At 47.4% G+C, this 20,434-nt stretch overlaps 8 protein-coding genes across 8 annotated transcripts; 4 read left to right on the top strand and 4 right to left on the bottom strand.

Moving 5' to 3' along the window:
* Positions 1–410: 410 nt before the first annotated feature.
* On the top strand, positions 411–1,218 carry N7509_006576 (uncharacterized protein; the record flags this gene model as incomplete). Its single annotated transcript, XM_056631213.1, has 3 exons — positions 411–423; positions 487–699; positions 740–1,218. 3 exons carry the CDS (start codon positions 411–413, stop codon positions 1,216–1,218), a joined length of 705 nt encoding a protein of 234 aa, XP_056486764.1.
* A 224-nt stretch (positions 1,219–1,442) lies between these two features.
* N7509_006575 (flavin-containing monooxygenase) lies at positions 1,443–3,062 on the bottom strand (the record flags this gene model as incomplete). Its single annotated transcript, XM_056631212.1, has 2 exons — positions 1,443–2,720; positions 2,781–3,062. 2 exons carry the CDS (start codon positions 3,060–3,062, stop codon positions 1,443–1,445), a joined length of 1,560 nt encoding a protein of 519 aa, XP_056486763.1.
* Positions 3,063–3,895: 833 nt separating this feature from the next.
* Positions 3,896–5,912, top strand: N7509_006574 (uncharacterized protein; the record flags this gene model as incomplete). Its single annotated transcript, XM_056631211.1, has 3 exons — positions 3,896–4,230; positions 4,320–4,625; positions 4,703–5,912. 3 exons carry the CDS (start codon positions 3,896–3,898, stop codon positions 5,910–5,912), a joined length of 1,851 nt encoding a protein of 616 aa, XP_056486762.1.
* Positions 5,913–6,144: 232 nt separating this feature from the next.
* On the bottom strand, positions 6,145–7,399 carry N7509_006573 (uncharacterized protein; the record flags this gene model as incomplete). The annotated part of the gene is made up of 2 exons (XM_056631210.1): positions 6,145–6,281; positions 6,340–7,399. The coding sequence occupies 2 exons, from the start codon at positions 7,397–7,399 to the stop codon at positions 6,145–6,147; spliced, it is 1,197 nt and encodes a 398-aa protein (XP_056486761.1).
* A 610-nt stretch (positions 7,400–8,009) lies between these two features.
* On the top strand, positions 8,010–9,959 carry N7509_006572 (sugar porter family MFS transporter; the record flags this gene model as incomplete). Its single annotated transcript, XM_056631209.1, has 5 exons — positions 8,010–8,107; positions 8,175–8,332; positions 8,402–8,506; positions 8,571–9,119; positions 9,169–9,959. Coding segments are annotated over 5 exons (1,701 nt in total), but the record flags the coding sequence as incomplete, so codon positions are not given.
* Positions 9,960–10,339: 380 nt separating this feature from the next.
* On the bottom strand, positions 10,340–10,661 carry N7509_006571 (uncharacterized protein; the record flags this gene model as incomplete). The annotated part of the gene is made up of 2 exons (XM_056631208.1): positions 10,340–10,520; positions 10,645–10,661. The coding sequence occupies 2 exons, from the start codon at positions 10,659–10,661 to the stop codon at positions 10,340–10,342; spliced, it is 198 nt and encodes a 65-aa protein (XP_056486759.1).
* Positions 10,662–12,872: 2,211 nt separating this feature from the next.
* N7509_006570 (uncharacterized protein) lies at positions 12,873–13,292 on the bottom strand (the record flags this gene model as incomplete). The annotated part of the gene is made up of 1 exon (XM_056631207.1): positions 12,873–13,292. One exon carries the CDS (start codon positions 13,290–13,292, stop codon positions 12,873–12,875), a length of 420 nt encoding a protein of 139 aa, XP_056486758.1.
* A 4,718-nt stretch (positions 13,293–18,010) lies between these two features.
* N7509_006569 (uncharacterized protein) lies at positions 18,011–20,098 on the top strand (the record flags this gene model as incomplete). Its single annotated transcript, XM_056631206.1, has 3 exons — positions 18,011–18,117; positions 18,179–19,969; positions 20,029–20,098. 3 exons carry the CDS (start codon positions 18,011–18,013, stop codon positions 20,096–20,098), a joined length of 1,968 nt encoding a protein of 655 aa, XP_056486757.1.
* Positions 20,099–20,434: the final 336 nt, after the last annotated feature.

Here is a 20,434-nt window from a genome sequence, read left to right as displayed (position 1 = left end):
CGAATACCAATACAAATACACTGTATAACATGGATCTTTACCAATTCCATGCGACCGGTCCATCCTACCTAGTATTTACACACTGCTTTCTCGCAAGATTGGAAATAATCAACTCGGTGTTGACCACTTTATACAATTAGTCCCTACTGCATTGATTAGAATAACCTTGGAACTTGAGTCTGCAGTATAGAATAGTTAGTTAATACTACACATGTATTAGTACTTTTATCCATTCACATTCACATTCACATTCACCTTCACAATGGAACTTTTGAAGCTTGACGCTTTCACATGCCAAAGGAATACTAGGATGATGTCATTGGACCTGCCAACTTGATCTTCTCGACTTTCCAACAACACAACTACAACTACACCCTTTCACCTCTTAGAATCAACACTGGCATCACATCATGGAGAACCCAGGTCAGTTTGCCCCTCCTGAATAGAGCTCTAGGCTCATCTGGCTGATCGAACTTGGGTGAATAGTGGAAGAGATCCCGGTGGTCATCCGTCTTCTAACCCAATCAACCCCTTCTCTACAAGAGAAAGCTCTTCAGCGATATTTCACTCAGAATGCCTCGTTCGTGCATCCATTTTGTCGTGTTCCCAGTTTCGAGGGGAGCAGGTGGTGGGTGTTGAAGATCTTTCAATGGTACAAGATCATGTCCCCTCGAATTGAGATGGAGATTCATTCAATCGGTTCGTGATTTTGCTCTGCGAGATGACTTATCTTGCATAGCTGTCTCTAGTTTTACCTGCTTCCTTCTCTCCTTCATTGAAAGGGCAACAAGCGCTGACCGTCCTCCAGCTTTCGATGAGAAACACCTCAAGCTCTACATTCACATGTCTCAAATCTTCACCATCTGGATCGTTCCATTCCATGTCGCACCCGTGACATTGACAACCGTTCTGGATCTCACAACGGATACCTCGACGACCAATGCCCCGACAAATGGCGATCGCACATTGTACTACATCGCTAAGCAAGAAGATCTCTACCAGACTTCGGAGTTTGTCAAATTTGTGGTTCCGCATGTGGGCAACTGGATAGTATTTACCTGGCATCTGATTGCAACATTCTTCTGCCTGCTGGGTGTGACAATTTTGTGGCCGATGCTCTGGCTGGAGGAGAAGGGTTACTTGCCCAGTCGGCTTGCGCACGGAGGAAATCTGGCCTATAGTATTCAGAACAAGATTCCGGAGATCAAAAACCAATAATTTGGGGGAGGGGGTTGGGGGGCGATTGGGTTAGTTATTTGTTGAGGTACATTGTTACTATTTACTAGTCTTACGATATCCACTCAGTTCTTAGTTATTTGAAAGTTTCACTTGTCACACAATGCTATTTTTGATCCTGAGCTTCCTAACTAGCAAGCACATAACATTCCTTGTTCACGCTCAAAGTAAATTCTTCATCATGTTGTCATGTTCATTTGCTGCCATTAATTGAGCTTCCGTTGCTTGAGCAGCTCCTGGCGGAACGAATTCTCTTGATCGACCACCATCAAGGGCAACGAGCGACCGAGGCCAAAGAAAACAAACAGCGCCCACTTCCACCGGAACGGATTGACGAGAAGAACGAAGAAGTACCAATAGATCAGCTCTGAATAGGTAAAGAAGTCAAATGCATTCGTCGGTGCCAGTCGCTTCAAGAATCGGGTGAAATCGATCCAGGTTTTCATCCGTCCTTCCGTAGGGCGCGTCAGGGGATCAGTCAAGAACATGATCAGGAATCGAGTGTATATTCCAATGTGCATGTTTCCAACAGTGCCAATGGCATTGACATAGGTGCTGTTATTGGCACAGACGTATGGGTACTTCGGCGGGAAGACTTGCAGATACCAGTTGGGTGGACCGTAGGGTTCTTCGAAGACTTCATCAGGCAGGAAAGTCAGAGAAGGTCTCTTAAATCCAGTAGCCATGACGATAATGTCAGCTTCAACCAGAGCTTCTTTTCCAGGTCCTCCTTTGGGAACCCCCTTCGCACGGTGGTTGAAAAGGATCCCCTCTTCCTCCAGAGAGACAATATCACCACGTAGCCAGCGCGCTTTGCCCTCTCGGATCTGGTTGAAGAGCTCTGAATTAGCCATCGGGGTCTGTGTGAAGATTCCATCGTCGGTGGGGGCAATGTCTTGTAGGTCCCGGTAGAAGAACTTTCGTAGGAGCCACTCGGGAATCCAGGAAAGCGATGTCTCCTGTCCGAAGATGTTGAATGCTAACAAGGATTGCACCAATATGTTTCGAGGAATAATCCATTTCTCTGATCGGGACAGAACATCAATTTCACTTGCGCCTGACTTGACGGCAAACTCGAGAGCTTCAATGGCACTGGCACCGCTGCCAACAATGACAATCTTCTTGCCCTTGGCATCTTTCCCATCGAGTTTGGAGGAGTGAAAGATCTGGCCCTTGAATCTATCTTGGTCGGGGAGGGTTGGCATCTTTGGATCCCCGCAGACACCAATGGCAGTGAGAACTCCATCAAAGCGACCGTACTCTTCTTCGTTGTTGTTGATTATCCACTGGCCATCCTTAGTCTTTTTGACGGAGGTGACACGAGTGTCGAACACGGTGCGCCTCTCGAGATCATAGCGCTTCCAGAGTTGAACAATCTGCTCTTTGATCTGCTTCTGACTTGGGTAGGCACTGTCGTAGTGGACGGAGGGATGGAATCGGTACATCAGACTGTGAACCTGAAGTGCGGAGGTGGAATTGACTCTCTGTTTCGAATTAATATTCTGCGGCTAGTACAGTCCCATCCGGTAGAAAGGGGAACATACACTCCAGATTCCACCTAGACCCTGGTCTTGAGGTCTAGACTCAAAGATCTGCACATCAAGGCCATGACCAACACAATGGGCCGCCGAAGAGATTCCTGTCACACCGGCGCCAATCACAGCGACCTTCCTTTTGGGTACATCCTTTTTATCGCCTGTCGTTAGAGGAGGGGGAACGGGAGAGAAAATGTATCTCAGAACTGCCTGGAGAATGAGATAGAACCATGTAAAGGTCTCGACGAATGGGTGCCGAATAATGGCGGGGATGGAGGATTGCGTCGCCATTGGGGTTTGAAGGAGAAAGATAGAAAAGAGAAAGAAGAAAGAAGAAAGAGAAGACAGTCCTCGTTCTTGTACTTTTGTATTCCCAGGATTTTTGACCAAATGGCGTGACGTGACCAGTGGAGCAAGCAATAAGGAACAAGTTAAGACGTTTGGGATTTTTGCAGTTTGATTACATGTGATTGTGGTTGATGCCATGATGTCATCCATGCATGGATCCTGGATGGCATGGGATATGGGATATGGGGCTGATACGATAGACTATGAGACATATACTAAGATCATACTAGTATGTTACAGTAGTTACTACAATTAGTACTATCAATTACCATCAATTATCCACTGTTGGCAATGTATGTCATGCTGCATGCATTTGTTGATCTGACAGCTGCAGGAAGTACTACTAGTACAAGTAGACTTCTATACTGGCACCGTCATACTACAGACCAAGTAGCTCCTGCTCTTCCATATATTACATTTATTGATCTAGTTTATCTAGTAAGCCAAGGTATACTAGTATATCTCCCAGAATATACCTTGGAATTATGTTCAAGTTCAAGCTTACCGCTTGAATATCTGTATACTTCGGGCGGTGAATGGCCTAGATAGTATTCTGCCGGGCACAACCTTCCTTCCGCCTTCCACCTTCACCTTCGGAGAGTCGCGACTCTCCCAACTTCACAGACATCGCGGTCTCATATCACCGTGACATCAGATGTACTGACCTCATCTGATCGTCTCGAAATGAACTGCACTTCACGTTTGAACTGATTATTTGGAAATCGCTCAACCTCCCTCCTCCATCCTCTCTTCCTCCCCCGCGGTTCTGCGCGACCATGGCTGCCACTCCCATTCTCGACCAATTCCTCGGCAGCGTGGCCGATCTGATTCAGAAACGTGATGGAGCCAAACTACAAGACTTCCTTCAGATTGAGCCGCCCCTTTCAGACATCTATCAGCAGATGATTACAGAGTTGCGCCAGCGATACCCACCTGGCTCCCAGAGCGACACCGTGCTTCAGCAGCGCTGCGAAGTCTTGGTCCCGAAGACCAAGGGTGGTTCGTCATGGTCGGCTTTTCCCACATTTATGCGACTTTACTTCACCTTCATGCGTGATGTGAATGTCGAAAACCTACTCGAGACCTACAACCTACTGAAGACGCTCTTAAAGTGAGAGATCCTGGACAACCGAATGATTCTATGATCCTATGAACCCGTGAACTCCATCGCTGATACTGCTGCCTCCCCTCCGAATATAGTCAATGTGTTCTCGCCCTTGGTGATAGTCAAATGGGAGTTGTGGTTCTCCCCACCGTCTTGTACCTGTCTAAGGTATTGGCAAAATTAGCCATGGGATTGGACCGGCGCCCCGAATTGATCGCCCATATTCTCCGGATGGAAGGTGGGAATGATCAGGAAAGCGTTGAGAAAGTTACTCTAGTGGAAAAATCGGCCAATGTGGTGCGCGAGGCTTTCATCAAATGTCTGACCGACCGCAGCGGCACGCCAGGCCCGCAGGCGAAGCCTGAGGGCAAGAGGAAGGGGATATATTTGATGGCAAACTTGTGCCTGAAGCTACTTTTCCAGGTATATCTCTGTCTTTATACTCACATCATAGCTCCTGCAACTAACAAGAATACAGTGTGGAAAACTGCGCAATGCTGAGCAGATGTTTTCCAGTATCAGTGCCCAATCTCCCCCCACTGGCTCACTTTCCCGCCTCGCAGCGTGTCACATATCTCTACTACCTCGGCCGTTATCTTTTCTCCAACAACCTCTTCTACCCCGCACAAATCGCCTTACAGTCTGCCTACGACCAATGCCATCGTGAAGCACTTAGCCAGCGAAACTTGATCCTCACATATCTGATTCCGTGCAACATCATCATGGGACGGTTTCCAGCGCGACAACTTCTACAACGACCGGAAGCTCGGGGCCTGGCGGAAAACTTTGACCCATTGTGCCGCTTGATTATTCGTGGGGACTATTTGGCGTTTCGCGAGCACTTAGCAGTCAAATCTCCGAGTGCTCGGTGGTTCGCGCGCAAAGGTCTCCTGCTCACACTGCGCAACAGATGCGAAATTCTCGTATGGCGCTCCTTTTGCCGCAAGGTATTCATACATGGGGGATATCTTGGGGATCCGCAAGCGCAGGCGCAGCGTGGTCCCCCGCCATTCCTATATCTTCAAAAATTGCTCGATGCCACCCGCTGGCTGCAACAACAACACAACATACAAACCGTAAATGGGAACAGCAACGGCCATACCGGAGCAGACTCCTACGAGTATGGTTCCCAGACCATTCGGCACACGACAGACCCAGAATACTCCGGCCTTGCTGATCCGGATGCCGTGACGGCCCCGGACACCGACCATGAAATCCTTGAAAAGTACGGCGATTATCTAGCATCAGATGGGTACTTCGATGAGGGAGGCAACTGGCAAGATAACACTCCTGGGAATCTGATCGACGGTAATCCCGAGACGGATTACGAAGGCTGTGAATTTGATCCATATGCCGATTCGGGCTACGGGGATGAAGAAGATCAATCGTCCCTGCTCATGCGGGAGATTGAGTCTATCCTTGCGTCATTATTGACCCAAGGACTCATGCGTGGCTATCTTACCCACCGGAATCCCCGATTTGCCATTCCCGGTGCTCGTGTACGCGGTGCCCTTCCGACTGGATTCCCTAATGTTTGGCATACCATCTCTACGCGCGAGAAGGAAGATCCTCACGTTCCTGGATGGGTGCGGATCCGGGAACCGACCAGATTAGGCGCTGCTGCTGCGCTGGGAGGAGGTGGTCGAGTGGTCAACTTGGCTGGGGCGCGGCCGGTGGGAGCCCAATAAGCTCGAAACGAACCTTTTCGGCGTGGTTTCGATGGATTTGGCAAGTGTGAATGTTTTCTTTTTAATGATACCTATAACTCATTTTCATGTACAATAAATAGCTTTTCTTGGGCGTATTAATTGATGATCGACATCTATCGTCTAGCTCCTAAACTTTCAAAACAGTCAAGCTACCAGAGCCCTGCTCTCTAACATATGGAATAAGAATTATATCTAGTCTTCTTAGCTCCGATCAGAGCCTTGGTCGCACGATCTCTGGCCGCCACATATCGTTCAGCAGTCGAGTTGTGTTGACCATCTCTGGCCGAAGCTGGTCGAGCGATGAAACTCCCAGCATCTTCATGGTGATTTCAACTTCCTCAGCGAGGACTGCAAATCCTGTTAGCCTCATTGACTAATTCATATCATATCCAAGGGCATATCTTACCATCTGTGCATTTCTCAATTCCTTCCATTCCGTATGCCGCCATCGCATAAAAGTACGGCCTTCCAACACCGACGGCCGTCGCTCCCAAGCACAAAGCCTTGAGCACATCTGCTCCATCTCGAAGCCCGCCGTCTAGGAAGACTTCCAACTTGTCCAGAGCTTCGGGGTAGTAAGTTCGGATTTCCAATAGCGTCATCAAAGCGCTCGGGGCCGAGTGAATCTGGCGTCCACCATGATTGCTCAGCAGCACTCCCTGGACACCGTATTCCACAGCAATTTTGACATCCTCGACTGTCTGGATTCCCTTCAAAACAATTGGACCGCTCCATTCCTGCTTGATCCACGCCAGATCCTCCCAGCTTAGTCCTGGGTCGAGATAGCCCGGCACTGGTCGTCCTCCGAAAGCCGGGCTGAACTCATTCTCTGCCGCAGTCTCCCGTTCTTTCGCACCTTGATCCAAGGCCTCTTGAGCTTGCAGATATCGGTCCGCAGTACGCTTTCCCAGAACGGATGTGTCTACGGTGATCCATAAACTCTGGTATCCCGCAGCTTTGACACGTCGAATCAAAGACAGAGCCTTGGACCGATCGACAGGGACGTATAGTTGAAATGCCAACTTGGAAGGGCTTTGGTTTTTCAGAATATTCTGCTCCTCTTGGTGCGCATCCATGATTTCCTCCAGTGGTTTGCTTGTTGCTGTGCTCACCACCATATGTAATCCTTTGCGCGTAGAGCCCCGGGCAAGTAGTGGCTCTGCACCGGGATGTGCGTTTCCCAAGGTGCCCATTGCGGAGACGAAGAAGGGCAATTGACTTGTCTGCCCCAGAATCGCCCGATTTGTGTTTATTGAGCTCACACTTCGCATAATGCGTGGGCGGAAATTGATCCGTGACCAATCATCCAGATTCGCCTTCAATGACAGACCCGAGGACGCACTACTGGAGACATAGACCCATGATTTCTCAGAAAGAACCTCCTTTGCAGGAGCCTCAAAGTCATCTGTGGTGACACATAGGGCCAGATTGGTGGATGGTTTCTTTGTCGTAGTAGTACTTGTCATGGTTGCTAGTAGGTGATTTAAGATGATGGACTGTATAAGATCAGAGCTGGGATTAGGGAAGCGGGGTTTCATTTTATGATATTCTAATATAATCATGATCATCGTATTTCAAGTCCCGATCTTCAATTCCTATTATCCGCCAGTGCATGATGGCTGGACATAGGAACCCGAGTCCCGATCTTTGTTCTTTTTGTTCCCGATGTTTTCTCGGCTTCATCCCCCCATCGGCTATCGCCCGTTCGGGATTCAAGCCGATCGGCCACTTGCTGGTCTCGGTCATCTTGTCGGTGCCCCATGATTGGTGGGAAAACCCTCTAAACTCCAAGCATGATTCGGCTTTGTACTTTACCGGGCGAAAAACCGACGATCTGACTCTGGGGGGCGGGGCCCCAGAGTCACGCCAGCTGCCCACGCGATACCCAGACACACTGTCCTGGGGGTCTTTAAGGTGCGGTTCCCCGACACGGCCGAGAAGATCACTGCAAGAGACACCTTAAAATATCTATTATCGCTCGTGGTGCCACTCGGTAACCTATTTTTCCATCTGTTCGGCAATTGATCGGTCTTTGAATTTTCCTCCCAAGCAGTACGAGTATAGCGGTGACGAACGATGGTCTTCCGAGCTGTGGAAGATCGGCCCACCCCGAAGGAAGTGTACAATTGGCGCTTGTACATTGAGGCCATGGTCATTGCCACCGGTTCTTTGCTGTAAGCGCCTGTTCCTGGTGAATTTCTCGGTGTTCTCTCCGTTGACACGAAGCTATTAATCAATCAGCTTTGGTTACGATTCGGCATTTGTTGGCACTACCATCTCGCGCGAGAGTTTCCTTACGGACTTCGGCATTACAGCCGCGAACAGCAGCGCAATCTCAAGTAACATCACCTCTGTCTTCCAAGCGGGAGCTTTCTTTGGGGCTATCTTTTGCTTTTTCTGTCAGTCTCATCTCCCAAGTCGTCAGGACATCGAAATACTCGTGATATCAGATCACTAACACCATGTAGTCACGGAACGACTAGGTCGAAAATGGACTCTGCAGATCAATGTTTTCATTTTTATCATCGGAGCAGTGCTGATGACCGCTGCTACTCATCAACTCGGGCTGATTTGTCAGTTCCCTCCCCCCACTGATTGGTACATGCATAGGATACTGATGACATATCTACCTTCTAGATGCTGGCCGCGTTTTGACTGGAATCGGATGCGGTGCAATCACTGCAGCAGTGCCTAGCTACATCGCCGAATTGTCCATTCCCTCGATCCGCGGTATTTTGACAGGATTCTTCGAATGCGCCTATCAGATCGGCTCCCTGATCGGATTTTGGATTAATTATGGCATCACACAAAACATGTCGGCCACGAGCTCTACCAGCTGGAGAGTTCCCATGGCTGTACAGCTTATTCCAGGCTGTATTCTTCTCGTTGGTGGCTTTTTTCTTCACGAGTCCCCACTTTGGCTCATGCGCAAAGAACGCCATGCCGAGGCGCATCAAGCACTGGAAACATTGCGCAAGCTTCCGATCGAGCACGAGTATCTCCAACAAGAAGTCCGTCTCATTCAGAATCGTTTGAATGAAGAGGCAAGTGTGGCTAGCAAGTACGGGACTGGGCCTTGGGCGTTCTTCCGGGGCGCAATGGACGAGTTTTCTCGACGAGGCATGCGGAACCGCGTCTTCCTCGTTTTCTGTTCCTTTGCTCTGCAAAACTTTGCTGGTGCCGCAGGTATGTATAGCTCATTCAAAACGTTGAACGGTTGCTAATTGTCATGCAGCGATCAATTACTACTCCCCTACTCTGTTCACGTCCATTGGAATCAAGGATACATCGCTCTACACTGGAATCTACGGATTGGTGAAAGCGGTAGCATCGCTCATTTTCTATATCTTCCTGATTGACAGTATTGGTCGGCGGCGGCCGGTAATAGTCTCCTCTGTGGCTTGCTCTCTCTGCTTATGGTATATTGGTGCATACGTGAAGGTTGCCAATCCTGCGGCAGCCATCAAAGCCGGAGATGCCCTGTCAGACTCCACGACCCGTGGTGGACAAGCAGCAACGGCAATGATTATGATATATGCTGTATTCTGGTCGTTTGGCCTGAATGGTATTCCATGGATTGTTTCGGCCGAAATCTTCCCTGGAGCACTACGAAACTTCTCTGGTACCTGGGCCGCTCTTGTCCAGTGGCTCACTCAGTTCATCATCAGCAAGTGCCTACCATATATTTTCAAAGCCTTTGGATATGGAACATGGTTCTTTTTTGCCAGTATTCTCATCATCGCAACCATTTGGGCGTTCTTCCTGCTCCCGGAGACCAAGGGGTTGACCATCGAGCAAATGGATATGATCTTGTATGTTTCGAACAACCCGTATATCAGACTCCCACTAACCACACTTTTAGTGGCTGTAATCAACCCGGACATCGTGGTATTCCCCACACGCGAGTTACAAAAGAGCATCTTTCAGCAGTTTCAGCTGTCGATTCAGCCAAATCCGGCCAGACAGAACATCATGAAGAAGTCTGAAGACGTCTCTCGTGCTTTTGGGATTGGTCGCGTGGCTCTGGTATGACCTCAAATTTGCAAAAATAGAAAAATTGTATAGTAAATAGAATCATCAACTACCAGTGGAATTTATCATATTGAAATCTATCAAGAACACAAACACAACCTTGAAATTAATCAGTAGACCTCGCTAACCTCAGAAGAGAATGACCACACAAATTTTCCCGAGGTCAGCATTAGTGTTACGTTCTCGAGGCTGCAAGAAAATCATAGCATTAAAGACAAATAAGACACAGATAGGTTCATAAAGTACAAGATGGTGGGTAGCTAAGAAGTGATAATCATCCATTTCTCAACACTGCCTCGATCATCTTTCGGTCATGGGCTAAACATTAAAACCTTATCATGTCATTATTAATCAGTAAGAAAGTTTTTAATTACTCACATCATCATAATCATTGAGTTCTGAGCATTCATTGGCTTATCGGTAGATTTTGCAAACTGCATGGAGGCAGAGGAGGTTGGAGTGGCATCGGCCGTCGGGGTCGATCGCTTCATTGGCATTGTCATGGATGACATGGACATGGACGAGCTAGAGGATTGCTCCATGTTCTGAATGATACTAGTTAGAATAATCTGAGAGAAAGTATGAATATGGGAGCTCTCAGGGGATTTAGTTACTGCATGGTGGTTCTGTGAGATCATGTTAATCCTGCCCTGGCATTCGGGAGACGTTTTGGTCTTACCTCTTGGTTCCCTCCATGAGGTACGGCAAGTGCCGTGGCCGCAAAAATAGCACAAATCATGTGAAAGTGCATCTTGTATTTCTATTGGGTCGTCGAGGCTTATTCTTGTGGATTGTCGAAAATAGAGAAAGATACTCTGAAGGATACTCTCGGGTTGTGTTGATGGCAGTTGATAGTATTTGATGAATGCTAGTATGAGCCTATACTAGGTACTTTGAACACCCTTTTATATCTCCATCTCCTGTCAGACGAGACATATCCACATTGCATCATCTATTGCACACCTACGTGTCACAGCGAGGAGCAATTATCATGTGTACATAGTTAGGGAAGCACCAATGGAACTTTTCGTAGTCCCTAGATGTAGAGGCTAAGTTTGCCAGCTAGGATACATCCAGTTCGCATGAGTTTCTAGTGCCTATTGAGACCTTGGTGATGTCAGTGGAATGTGGGGTGCTAGTCACCACTACATACTCGGTGACATACATACATTCCACTGGCAGTCGCTGAGACCTCTTGACCTGTATGGGTAGCAAGGAGTACTAAGTCACCTACTAGTAAAGAGTGGATTGGAAAAGTACCGAATCATTCCAAATTAATATAAGAATTTATTTGTATGATTTTGAGTCTATTCTCGTGTACCCCCACCGAGAATGGTACCAAGAAGGGGAAATGCAAGATTTCCCGCCCTAAGCTATAGTTACTAGTAGCTCCTGATGAGCATCAAACACATACTAGTACTACTAGTAGTAGACATCATCATGAATCTCAGCTTATTCGATCACGTGGCCATGCTGAGAGCCCCATGGTAGCCCTGGAGTTAGATATCTTGATTCTTCCTGCATGACTTACATACATCTGTACTGTTTCTAGGGCAAGGGCATTCATTTAGACCATTGTGGGAAAAAGTAACCTGGTAGTCAGTCCCTGATGACGTAACAAAATCGCGGAAATAGCAGGACCCTGGAAAGTATATTGTAAACTATATATCCCATGCAATAGGTGAGAAGATGACGAGGTAATAATTCCAATTGACACGAACACATTCTTCGCAAGCCCTGGAGGTGATCAGACTGACGAAGGAGGCCTGTGCTCGATAGTGAGTTGGAGGAAAAAGTTCGCGAATGTCGTCAGCTATGAAGAAGGCAAATTTACCACATCCTTCGACACAGCAGATAAAACTTGCTTATGATGAATGGTTTTAATAACTTGTTTTTAAAAAGGAGATATCCCAGTATAGTTAACAGGCCATTGGAATCATCGAATTAATTTACAAACAACAATTGAAAAAATAGCATAACTATAACGTGTCAAGCAATTTATGAAGAGCAGAAATGCGAAAATATAGGTGTAAAAGTCCGAGTTAATTTTTAACTCCTCAAGCCCCTCCTCCTCCTCCTCCTCCTCCTCCTCCTCCAGGAAATGGACCTCTGCCTCCTGGTAGTGGTGCTTGCAGAGGTCCAGGAAGAGCAGGAGTTGCTATGTATAGAATGTCTCGATTCATTGCCCATTCAGGCAGCAACGCATCTGGATTAACAATTGGCATTTCAAACTCGTCGGCTGTTGTATCGGCTTGATCTCGGTTTGGCAAAATTTCAGCTAATTTGCCAGCATTACTTGCGATACCCAGCCGATACGGATTCTGAGGCGCTGATCCAACGTAAAACATGCGCCGTAAGTATGGCCCCCCCCGATTCTTTCTTTCCCAGCACGCGGGCCTTCCAAGACCCATACGGGCCATCTAGCAAACTCAGTTGCTACGGTGTTTGGTGGAATGACATATGCGACTTCTAATATGACGCCATAGCTTCGAACAGGCGCGTTGCCTATTCCCCGAATTACTGTCTGGTACAACATTGGTATAACCCCCCGCTCGTTTCGAGATATCAGGGCCAAGTCGTCCTCGTATATCACTATTACTGCAGATCCAGTATCGTCAATGACAGATAGATTGATTCCTCTGGCTGTACTTGGAATACCGACAGATCCTGGGCGTTTGAATTGCAAAATGTACTATATCAAATCATGAGCTCTCAAAATCTCAAGGAACTAAAGAATGAAAGAAATTGGGGAAATACTCAGAAAGCGGAACATACTGAACAGAATCCGGGGTAAGCCGGGTCATTTGCCTGCCGAATCGTATGACCTATAGCTGGCGATATAGAAAAGGCCCCGGGAGTATCATGCTAGTACAATTAATTAGCATATGGCTCTCAGGTCTACATTGGTTAGAAAAATAAATTATATGGGATTCTAACCACTTCTGCCCAGAACCCATTTGGACCATCATGCTCTGAATTCAACAAGAGAAATTCGTCGACATCAAATTTCTTTGGGCCACGAAGGAACGTGCCATTCGACCAATATGTAACTTTGCCATATTCCCACACATAGCCACCCATGCGGTAATCGTTCATGATGGCATCGATGTTCGGAATTGCGTTGTACTTGTCATCGGTTTGAAGCAGACTATTTTTCACCGTCTCCAGTCTCTTCAGACGTATAACTACCTCGAGACTAAGCCCCACAGTCTCACTAAGCATCAAATCCTGCAGAGCTTTCTGCTGCTTTTCATATTGTTCTAACTTCTCTTCCCACCACTGGGGCATGATTCCATCTCGTATCCGATCGTTACATCTTTGAACCATGGCTTCGATATCACTGGTTTAGGGTGGTCAGTGATGTAGACTCGAATAGATATAAGGATGGTAGTATCTTACTCCTCATGTATATCTGTGTCGTTGGGATCCCAATCATGAGGTGCATTTTCACGCCTTCTAATCACAATCCCTGGGCTCGAATTTTGGGGTTTAAATGGTGGGGTCTCTTCATCAGGCTTTCTGAGTTTGCGTATCTCGTATTCTTCAGGCGCATCTGTTTTTCTTTTTCTTATCAGGCCTCGCAAAGTAGATTCTACTTTGTATCTTTTGCCTTCTTTCCCTCTTTTGCGTCCTTCACCTCTTTTGCGTTCTTTCCCTTCCCTGCTTTTGTTGCTTTCCTTGCCTTTTTTTGCAGATCCATTACTGGCGTGGTGGTCAGCCATGTTTCCACTGAATATAACTATATGAACACCTTGCTCTGCAATCAAGTCAAATATAATGGTAGATGGAAGCCTAAATAGTGATAATTTCTAGGTTACTGTAAGACCTCGATGTGTAAAACTTCTGGTAGCCGCCTCTAGCAAACAACTTATATAAGGAAAACCTTCAGTTAACAGTAATAGTATTAAGCTGAAAGAAAGAATTACATATTTTGGCTGATTGGTTCTAGAGTATCAAAGAGCCCTTTGAATAATATTTTGAGGCTTTTATCTTTCCGGGGATGGAAGAGGGTTTATTGAAAGAAAAATTCGATCTCCGTTGAATTTCTTTGACAGGCATATATTATTTCTCGTTACATCGGCTTTGGATCACACCGAGTAAACACCCGCAAACGATTTATTGATTCTAACACTAACTAAAGGAAGTAGTAGTATATTATTACCACGGGTGCGCAATCCACCACAGATATTGTAGGCAAAGTGAAACCGTTGGCGAAGGGCTTGAATAGGTCCGACAAAGAGAAATGATTGTAGATTGACAAGATCCACAATTATGTGGACTATCTAATGATAGGAAGACTTATAACTAGTCAAACTCAAACTCATTTTTCAAAGGGCTTTGAATAGATAAAATCATACACAGTTGGCTATACAGGACCGGTTTTGCATGGCAAAGTGAGGTCGGTCCTGGCGCTTTGCCTTTTTCACAAATGCAGAAGCCTTTCAATACCGAAATGACAAGGCAAGATGACTTGAACTATAGAAAAAAGTGAGCACTAACCATATTCAAAACATAGCCTTCCATAGGTGAAGGCAGCCCCATGGCTTCAATTCAATTCAATTCAATTCAATTCAATTCAAGATTCTATTAACCTAATGCAGCCTAGCTAGTGAGCACCGTGGCTATGTAGGCGTTCCCTCCATCGGGAACCAGAACCATCCTAACGCCACGCCTATGGTAACAAAAGACAAAGGAGATACGGCGTATTGCCATAGAAAACAAGTAATAACTCCCACAATGACGGTAATGAAACTCCCACAATGAATGTAATCGGCTACTGCCAGCTCTCGCAGCGCCTGCAGCCACTACCACCTCCGCATTCCCCTCATTCTCCCCATCCCCGCCACTGTAGACATAACCTCAGTCACGCCCTGGTTCCTCCTGTAATTGTTCCTTCATAAGGTCGTAACTCTTCCGCCTGCACGACCTCTAATGGTCGCCAGTTGATAGTCTACTTCCTTATACGTATCGTCTTCACCTCCTAGTGCCGGCTCCCTTCGAGCGTGTCCATGTTCGCGTTGACATCCTCGTATCAGCCCCATGGCTTGCTATGGGATATTGACGTTATCGTCTACTCTAAATAGAGATCCACGAGTCACATTTCAGAGCCGCAGGTGACAACAAAACTCTTTGGGTTGTTCCCATAAAATGTGGGTATATCTAAACTTTTCTGAGGAGTTGGGTTATCATAATAAAAATAACTTGGACGAGCATGCATGCAAATTCCCGATGAGTCTGAGAGCTTCCCGCCAACAGTGAATTTAAATTTCATTACCATATGGATTCTGGGATCGGCATTCTATACGAAGCTGAATCAATGATCGGCATATGTTCATGCATGCAACAGCGATCGATCCTCGTATTCATTCCTCGTATTCATCCGTTATGGTTGGGCGAGACTGCACCCCGTTATAGTTAAAGATACCATTTTTAAGGCGAACTAAGGATGAACTTCGAGTCTAGGTTTCATGATACCTGTTGCCTTTCTATTAATAGATATATCAATTTCTACGTCTTGAGGCTACCTTTATATCATTTGCTAGTAGAACGACGCCTCGATTCTAAGCCTTGTTCAGACTCGCTGCCGTACCTAGCTGTCCTCTTCTTCCAGTCCAATCAATAGCTATGTTCTCACTAATAAGCCAGGCACCGATTGATTTTACGGAGCCTAAATCCTTTCGAACCGAGTTTATATAGGGTATGAAGGTTTTTAAATCATGGAATTCCTTACTAGTCTCTCAAACAGTAGCATACAGACTAACACCATAGAGACAGAAATGTTTAATTAGTCCAAAAGGTACAGTTAGGGGATAATTCCCTAAGCCCTAGTGGTACCTCGTATTTAACATCATCCTACAAGCCTTGCTTCTTCGCATCTGCAATGAGGTTGCGCTGCAGATTCACAGAGACTTTCTTGAATCGGTTACGGGGAAATGCGACTGCAAAAAACCCAATTGTATTGGACTTCGTATTAAGCTTGGCATGATAGATTCTGATATATACCATCTGATTGGGCAAAACAATCTAAGGATCGCGCAGCCTCGTGGGAAATTGCATTGGTTGTTGCCTCCATCAATCCATATTTCCGACTGTGATCCGTATGCCAGGGCATGACTAGGCATCCAGATACGAGTTGGAATGCGACTAATTACGGAGTACATGCAATCCCATCAGCTGATGAACCAAGGGGTGGCTTCATGATTTGATTGAAGATCTTGCAGCCGCAATGATCGACACGCCATGCGCTATATGATTGGCGATTTGGGAGCAACCAGATATTGCTGAAGCTCTGATCTTCTTAATACGAGGGCGCCTCCCTCGAAATGCAGCTGTTCGCGCCCGGAAGTCACTATTTTAAGATACGAATCTCTACATGCTACATAGTCCGGATAGGTTGATTTCCTCTTCACAATATTATATAAAGGCATTGCTCAGCCCAGTTCTGGGAGCTATCCAGCTACAGCATTACAAATTCCAATTTAGCATCTTCACAAACAACCAACTTTTTCCAAGGATTCTTTTTTTGAAGTTTCATCAATCTTCACCACAGCAAATTCCATCATGAAGGCCTTTATTCCAGTTGTTTTAGCCGTCTTCGGGTAGACCTCCCCTCAAAATATCATGATCTTGAATGCCAATGCTAATAATGCTCCTAGCCTGGCCACTCAAGGCTATGCGGTCTCCTGTCAGTCCCAAGGTGGCAGCTGCTACGCCGGTGGTGAAAGTGACTGTCCAGCGAACACGCATAGCGTGTTTTGGGATAGCGGTTGCTCCGAGTCCCACTGGCCTTGGACAGACGACGATAGATGCTGCGTCCCCAACTAAGCAGTGAAGTGCTATTATCCGAAGTGGAGGGTTCTGAAGAAATAAGCGGAGAGGAGGAAACTGGGGGTTTCTTGATGACGAGGGTTTACATTCAATGCATTTATGCTCGGACAATCGTTTTAGCAATTCTCGTAATCGCAATTCTTTCTACTACTTCAGACAGTTTGATAGAAATGAAGGACAAGTCATCCCCGAAACCTTTGTCCCGGGTGGAGTTAAGTAGGTTTAACAGAGTTCTACAATCCATGGTCATGTAGGTGCACATAAGAGTGCTATTAGAGAGGCCCTTGTCCTTGACAAAACTGGCGGCTGTGGAGCCGACATTTAGAATTGGGATCGGGCAACATATTTTAGTCAGATATTCCAAGGCTAGGATGGTTGGTTCGTTTGGTACTATGTAAAGGGGTGCTTGTTTCTAAGTGGCTACGCGAATGGAAAGATTCGCGGAAACGGATCCAGCGAGATTATGTGGTGTCACTCAAATAAGGGCCTATGTCGGAACCATTTCGGAGTTGCATTACTCGTAGTCAAGTACTAGTAATATGTTGCAAAGTGGTGGGGTTCTCAGGCATTACCCATACTAGTAATTACTCGTCGTTACTTCAGGTCACTGTGTACTAGTAGTTACTAACTAACTATAACTTGAAGTAGTCATGATGATATGCGTGTCGCCTGTCTCGGGGCCTCCTGCCCTGCTGGTTCAAAAGACTAGTAACCAACTTGAAATACTAATAACCAGTAACTACTAGATATTAAATACCCACTAGTATGTATATAGTACTACTCGTCCTACTCGCACTACTCGGTCTTAGCCCGTGAAATAGCCCCACGTCATTGTAGCATGAAAGTTCTGCTGTCCAGTCAAGTGGGGAATGCCCACCATGTGACCGAATTCTTTGATTGAAAATGATAGTATCATCCAGAAATCAAAAATCCTATTTATTGGGGAGACCTAAATCCCTAGAGTACTAGGGATTCATTATTATTAATTCATTGATTGATAACAAACCAAGTTAGGGCAGGCTTACTTAAGCAGCATCACATGCGCGGCCGCTTCCCTTTTTTTTGCTTTTGCGCGTCTCCAACTTTGGCTTTGGCTTCTGCTTTTGCTTCGACTTGATCCCTTTGTTCCGGCCCTTTTGCTACATTGTGCCGGGCATGTCCTTCTAATTCATTACTACTCGAGGTCCTTGCCCTTGACCTGAGATCGATCTCTCAAGATGGGCGAGCCGGCTTTCCCAAAGCTGTCTCCTCTCTGTCTAACTCCACCCCCACCTCCTTCACATCAGTCGACAGCTGAATCGCCGCCCATTGTCTTTATTGCCAGGTATGTGGGAAGACTACAACTATTCAAGAATTTCCAAATCGCTGAACTGGTCTCTTCCTAGACATGGAGCGCGCCTCGATGCCGCAGATAAGGATTGGCATTTAACCTCTCCAACTCCCTACGATCCTCCTCTCTCTTACGGCGGATGGCTCCAGGCTCGAGCCCTCGGTGTTCGCATCGCGAGTCTCTTGCAAGCCTCTGAATACACAGGAACCGGTCCAGAAAACCAAACGGGTCAACCCCCAGTGCCAGACCTCCCGGCGCAACTCCAACCCTCTTCCGCGGAATCAGAATCAGACCTCTACGATCGATACAATGTCGTTATCCATACCTCCCCATTCCTACGGTGTCTCCAGACTTCAATAGCGGTCGGTGCAGGTATTAATCAGTTTCGATCGGGTTCCGAGGCAGAAGATGATCTTAGTGCCGCACCTCTGCCGATGATCGAAACTACCGCTTCCGACCCTCGGACCTTACTCCGCGTCGATGCCTTTTTAGGCGAATGGCTGTCACCCGACTACTTCGATCAAATCACCCCGCCTCCAGCCTCGGACCGAATGGTGGCTTTAGCGAAAGCAGAATTACTTCGTCGTGGTGATATTATCTTCACACCGAGAGAGGGAACCAGAGCCTTGTCGGGCCACTTCCCAGGTGGCTGGGGTAGCCAGTCCGATCCACCATCCCCCAACGAGAATGATGAGCACCGCCTACAACCACTAGGATCCTCGGCCATTTTAGGGTCATCGGGGCCGCGACAGAGGGCCAATAGCGATAGTCTGCAGAATCCTACCAAGCCCAGCGGCGTATCGAAAAGGTTAGGCCGGTTGTACACGGATCTACCAGCTATTGCGGATTCTGCCTATGTGCCGCCGACGCCGAGCTACGCCGTTTCTCCCTCGGATCCAATTCCAGCTGGATACGTGGCCCATGCACGGGACGCTTGCACAAAGGTTGATTATATGTGGGACAGCATGCGGGCGCCGTTCTGGGGTACCGGTGGCGATTACGGCGAGGAATGGAGCAGCATGCATGATCGAGTGCGTAACGGATTTCGACAGATGGTCGACTGGTACCGACAACCCAAAAATTCCCCCATGGAGCTATCTCGGGCAACTTCTCATGGCTTTACACGCAAGAATCGAAATGCCCAGACAGTGCTGATCATCATCACCCATGGGGCTGATTGCAATGCCTTGATTAGCTCAATTGCCGGTCATTCGGCCTTGCTCGATATCAACACGGCTTCTCTGACCATGGCGGTACGACAAGACCGGCTCAAGAGCAGCACGCCCAACTCGGACCGACTGGCCAACCCTCCCAGTCGTCACGAGGGTCCTTCAGTGGCCCAGGAATATGCACTTCAACTGGTGGCGTCGACGGACCATCTGCGCGCGGGGGTGAACCCCTCTAAGCTCACCTCCTTGTTGTCTCCCTCGGCCCCGCCGGCGCGGTCGGCGCCTTCAGTCCCCACCTATCGCAATCGCCTCGGCTCTCGTCCTTCCATGATGCCGGGCCCGCTCGCCATTCGACCTCATTCGACCTCGATGGTGACGACTACAACTACAAACACGACCTCAACATCAGTCTCGGCCACAACTGCCGTGGGATCACAACCTCGCACTTGGTTGATGGCTCCACGAACATCGAGTCCCAGGCGAGGACCATCTGGTCTCTGGAGTTCCATCACCTCGCCTACTGGAAATGAGGGGGAGGGTAATGATGATGCGGATGACCTTGTGCCTAATTTTAACGACCCCCGACCCACTAGTCAAGACTCAGCCACTCCGGATGTTCTTGTTCCTGTTCCTGTTGCTGCCCCTATTGCTACCCCTGCTCCTGTTCCAGCTGACCGGTCAGGCTGGACCAAGCAACTTCCCAAACGAACCAGCTCCCAACGCGGTCTTTGGGCAGCGCGGCCTCCTTGGAGGACCGGGAGGCGTCTGCGCGACGGCGATGGACAGTCGCTGAGCAGAAGCTATGATCATGAGGGCTGTTTCATGGCCGTACAGGGATTTTTCCTTTTCCTTTCCCTTTTTTTCTTCTCTCTTCTCTTTTCTCTTTTCTTTCATTTGTTTAGGATACCTCATTGCATGGCGCGGGGCATTAGCACATTCAATCTACATTTGCAGTTGTAGCTGCACTTGCATTTACATTTTCATTTTCATTCCCATTCCCATTCATCTTGGATCTTTCTTTGTCAACTTTTCTCTCCCATTCCATGGTACTACCTCAATCATGGGACCCTTGCTGATATCTTTGATATCTCCGCCAACTGGCCAAGTCTTGGCGTGGCTTCCCCGGATTTGCCCCGCCTTCT

Source organism: Penicillium cosmopolitanum, assembly GCF_028827165.1.
Source record: "Penicillium cosmopolitanum strain IBT 29677 chromosome Unknown utg000008l:1.0-4398992.0:1.0-4402845.0, whole genome shotgun sequence".
Lineage (NCBI taxonomy): Eukaryota > Fungi > Ascomycota > Eurotiomycetes > Eurotiales > Aspergillaceae > Penicillium > Penicillium cosmopolitanum.
Note: the sequence above shows the minus strand (reverse complement) of the source record. Positions and strands in the feature narration are given on the sequence as shown.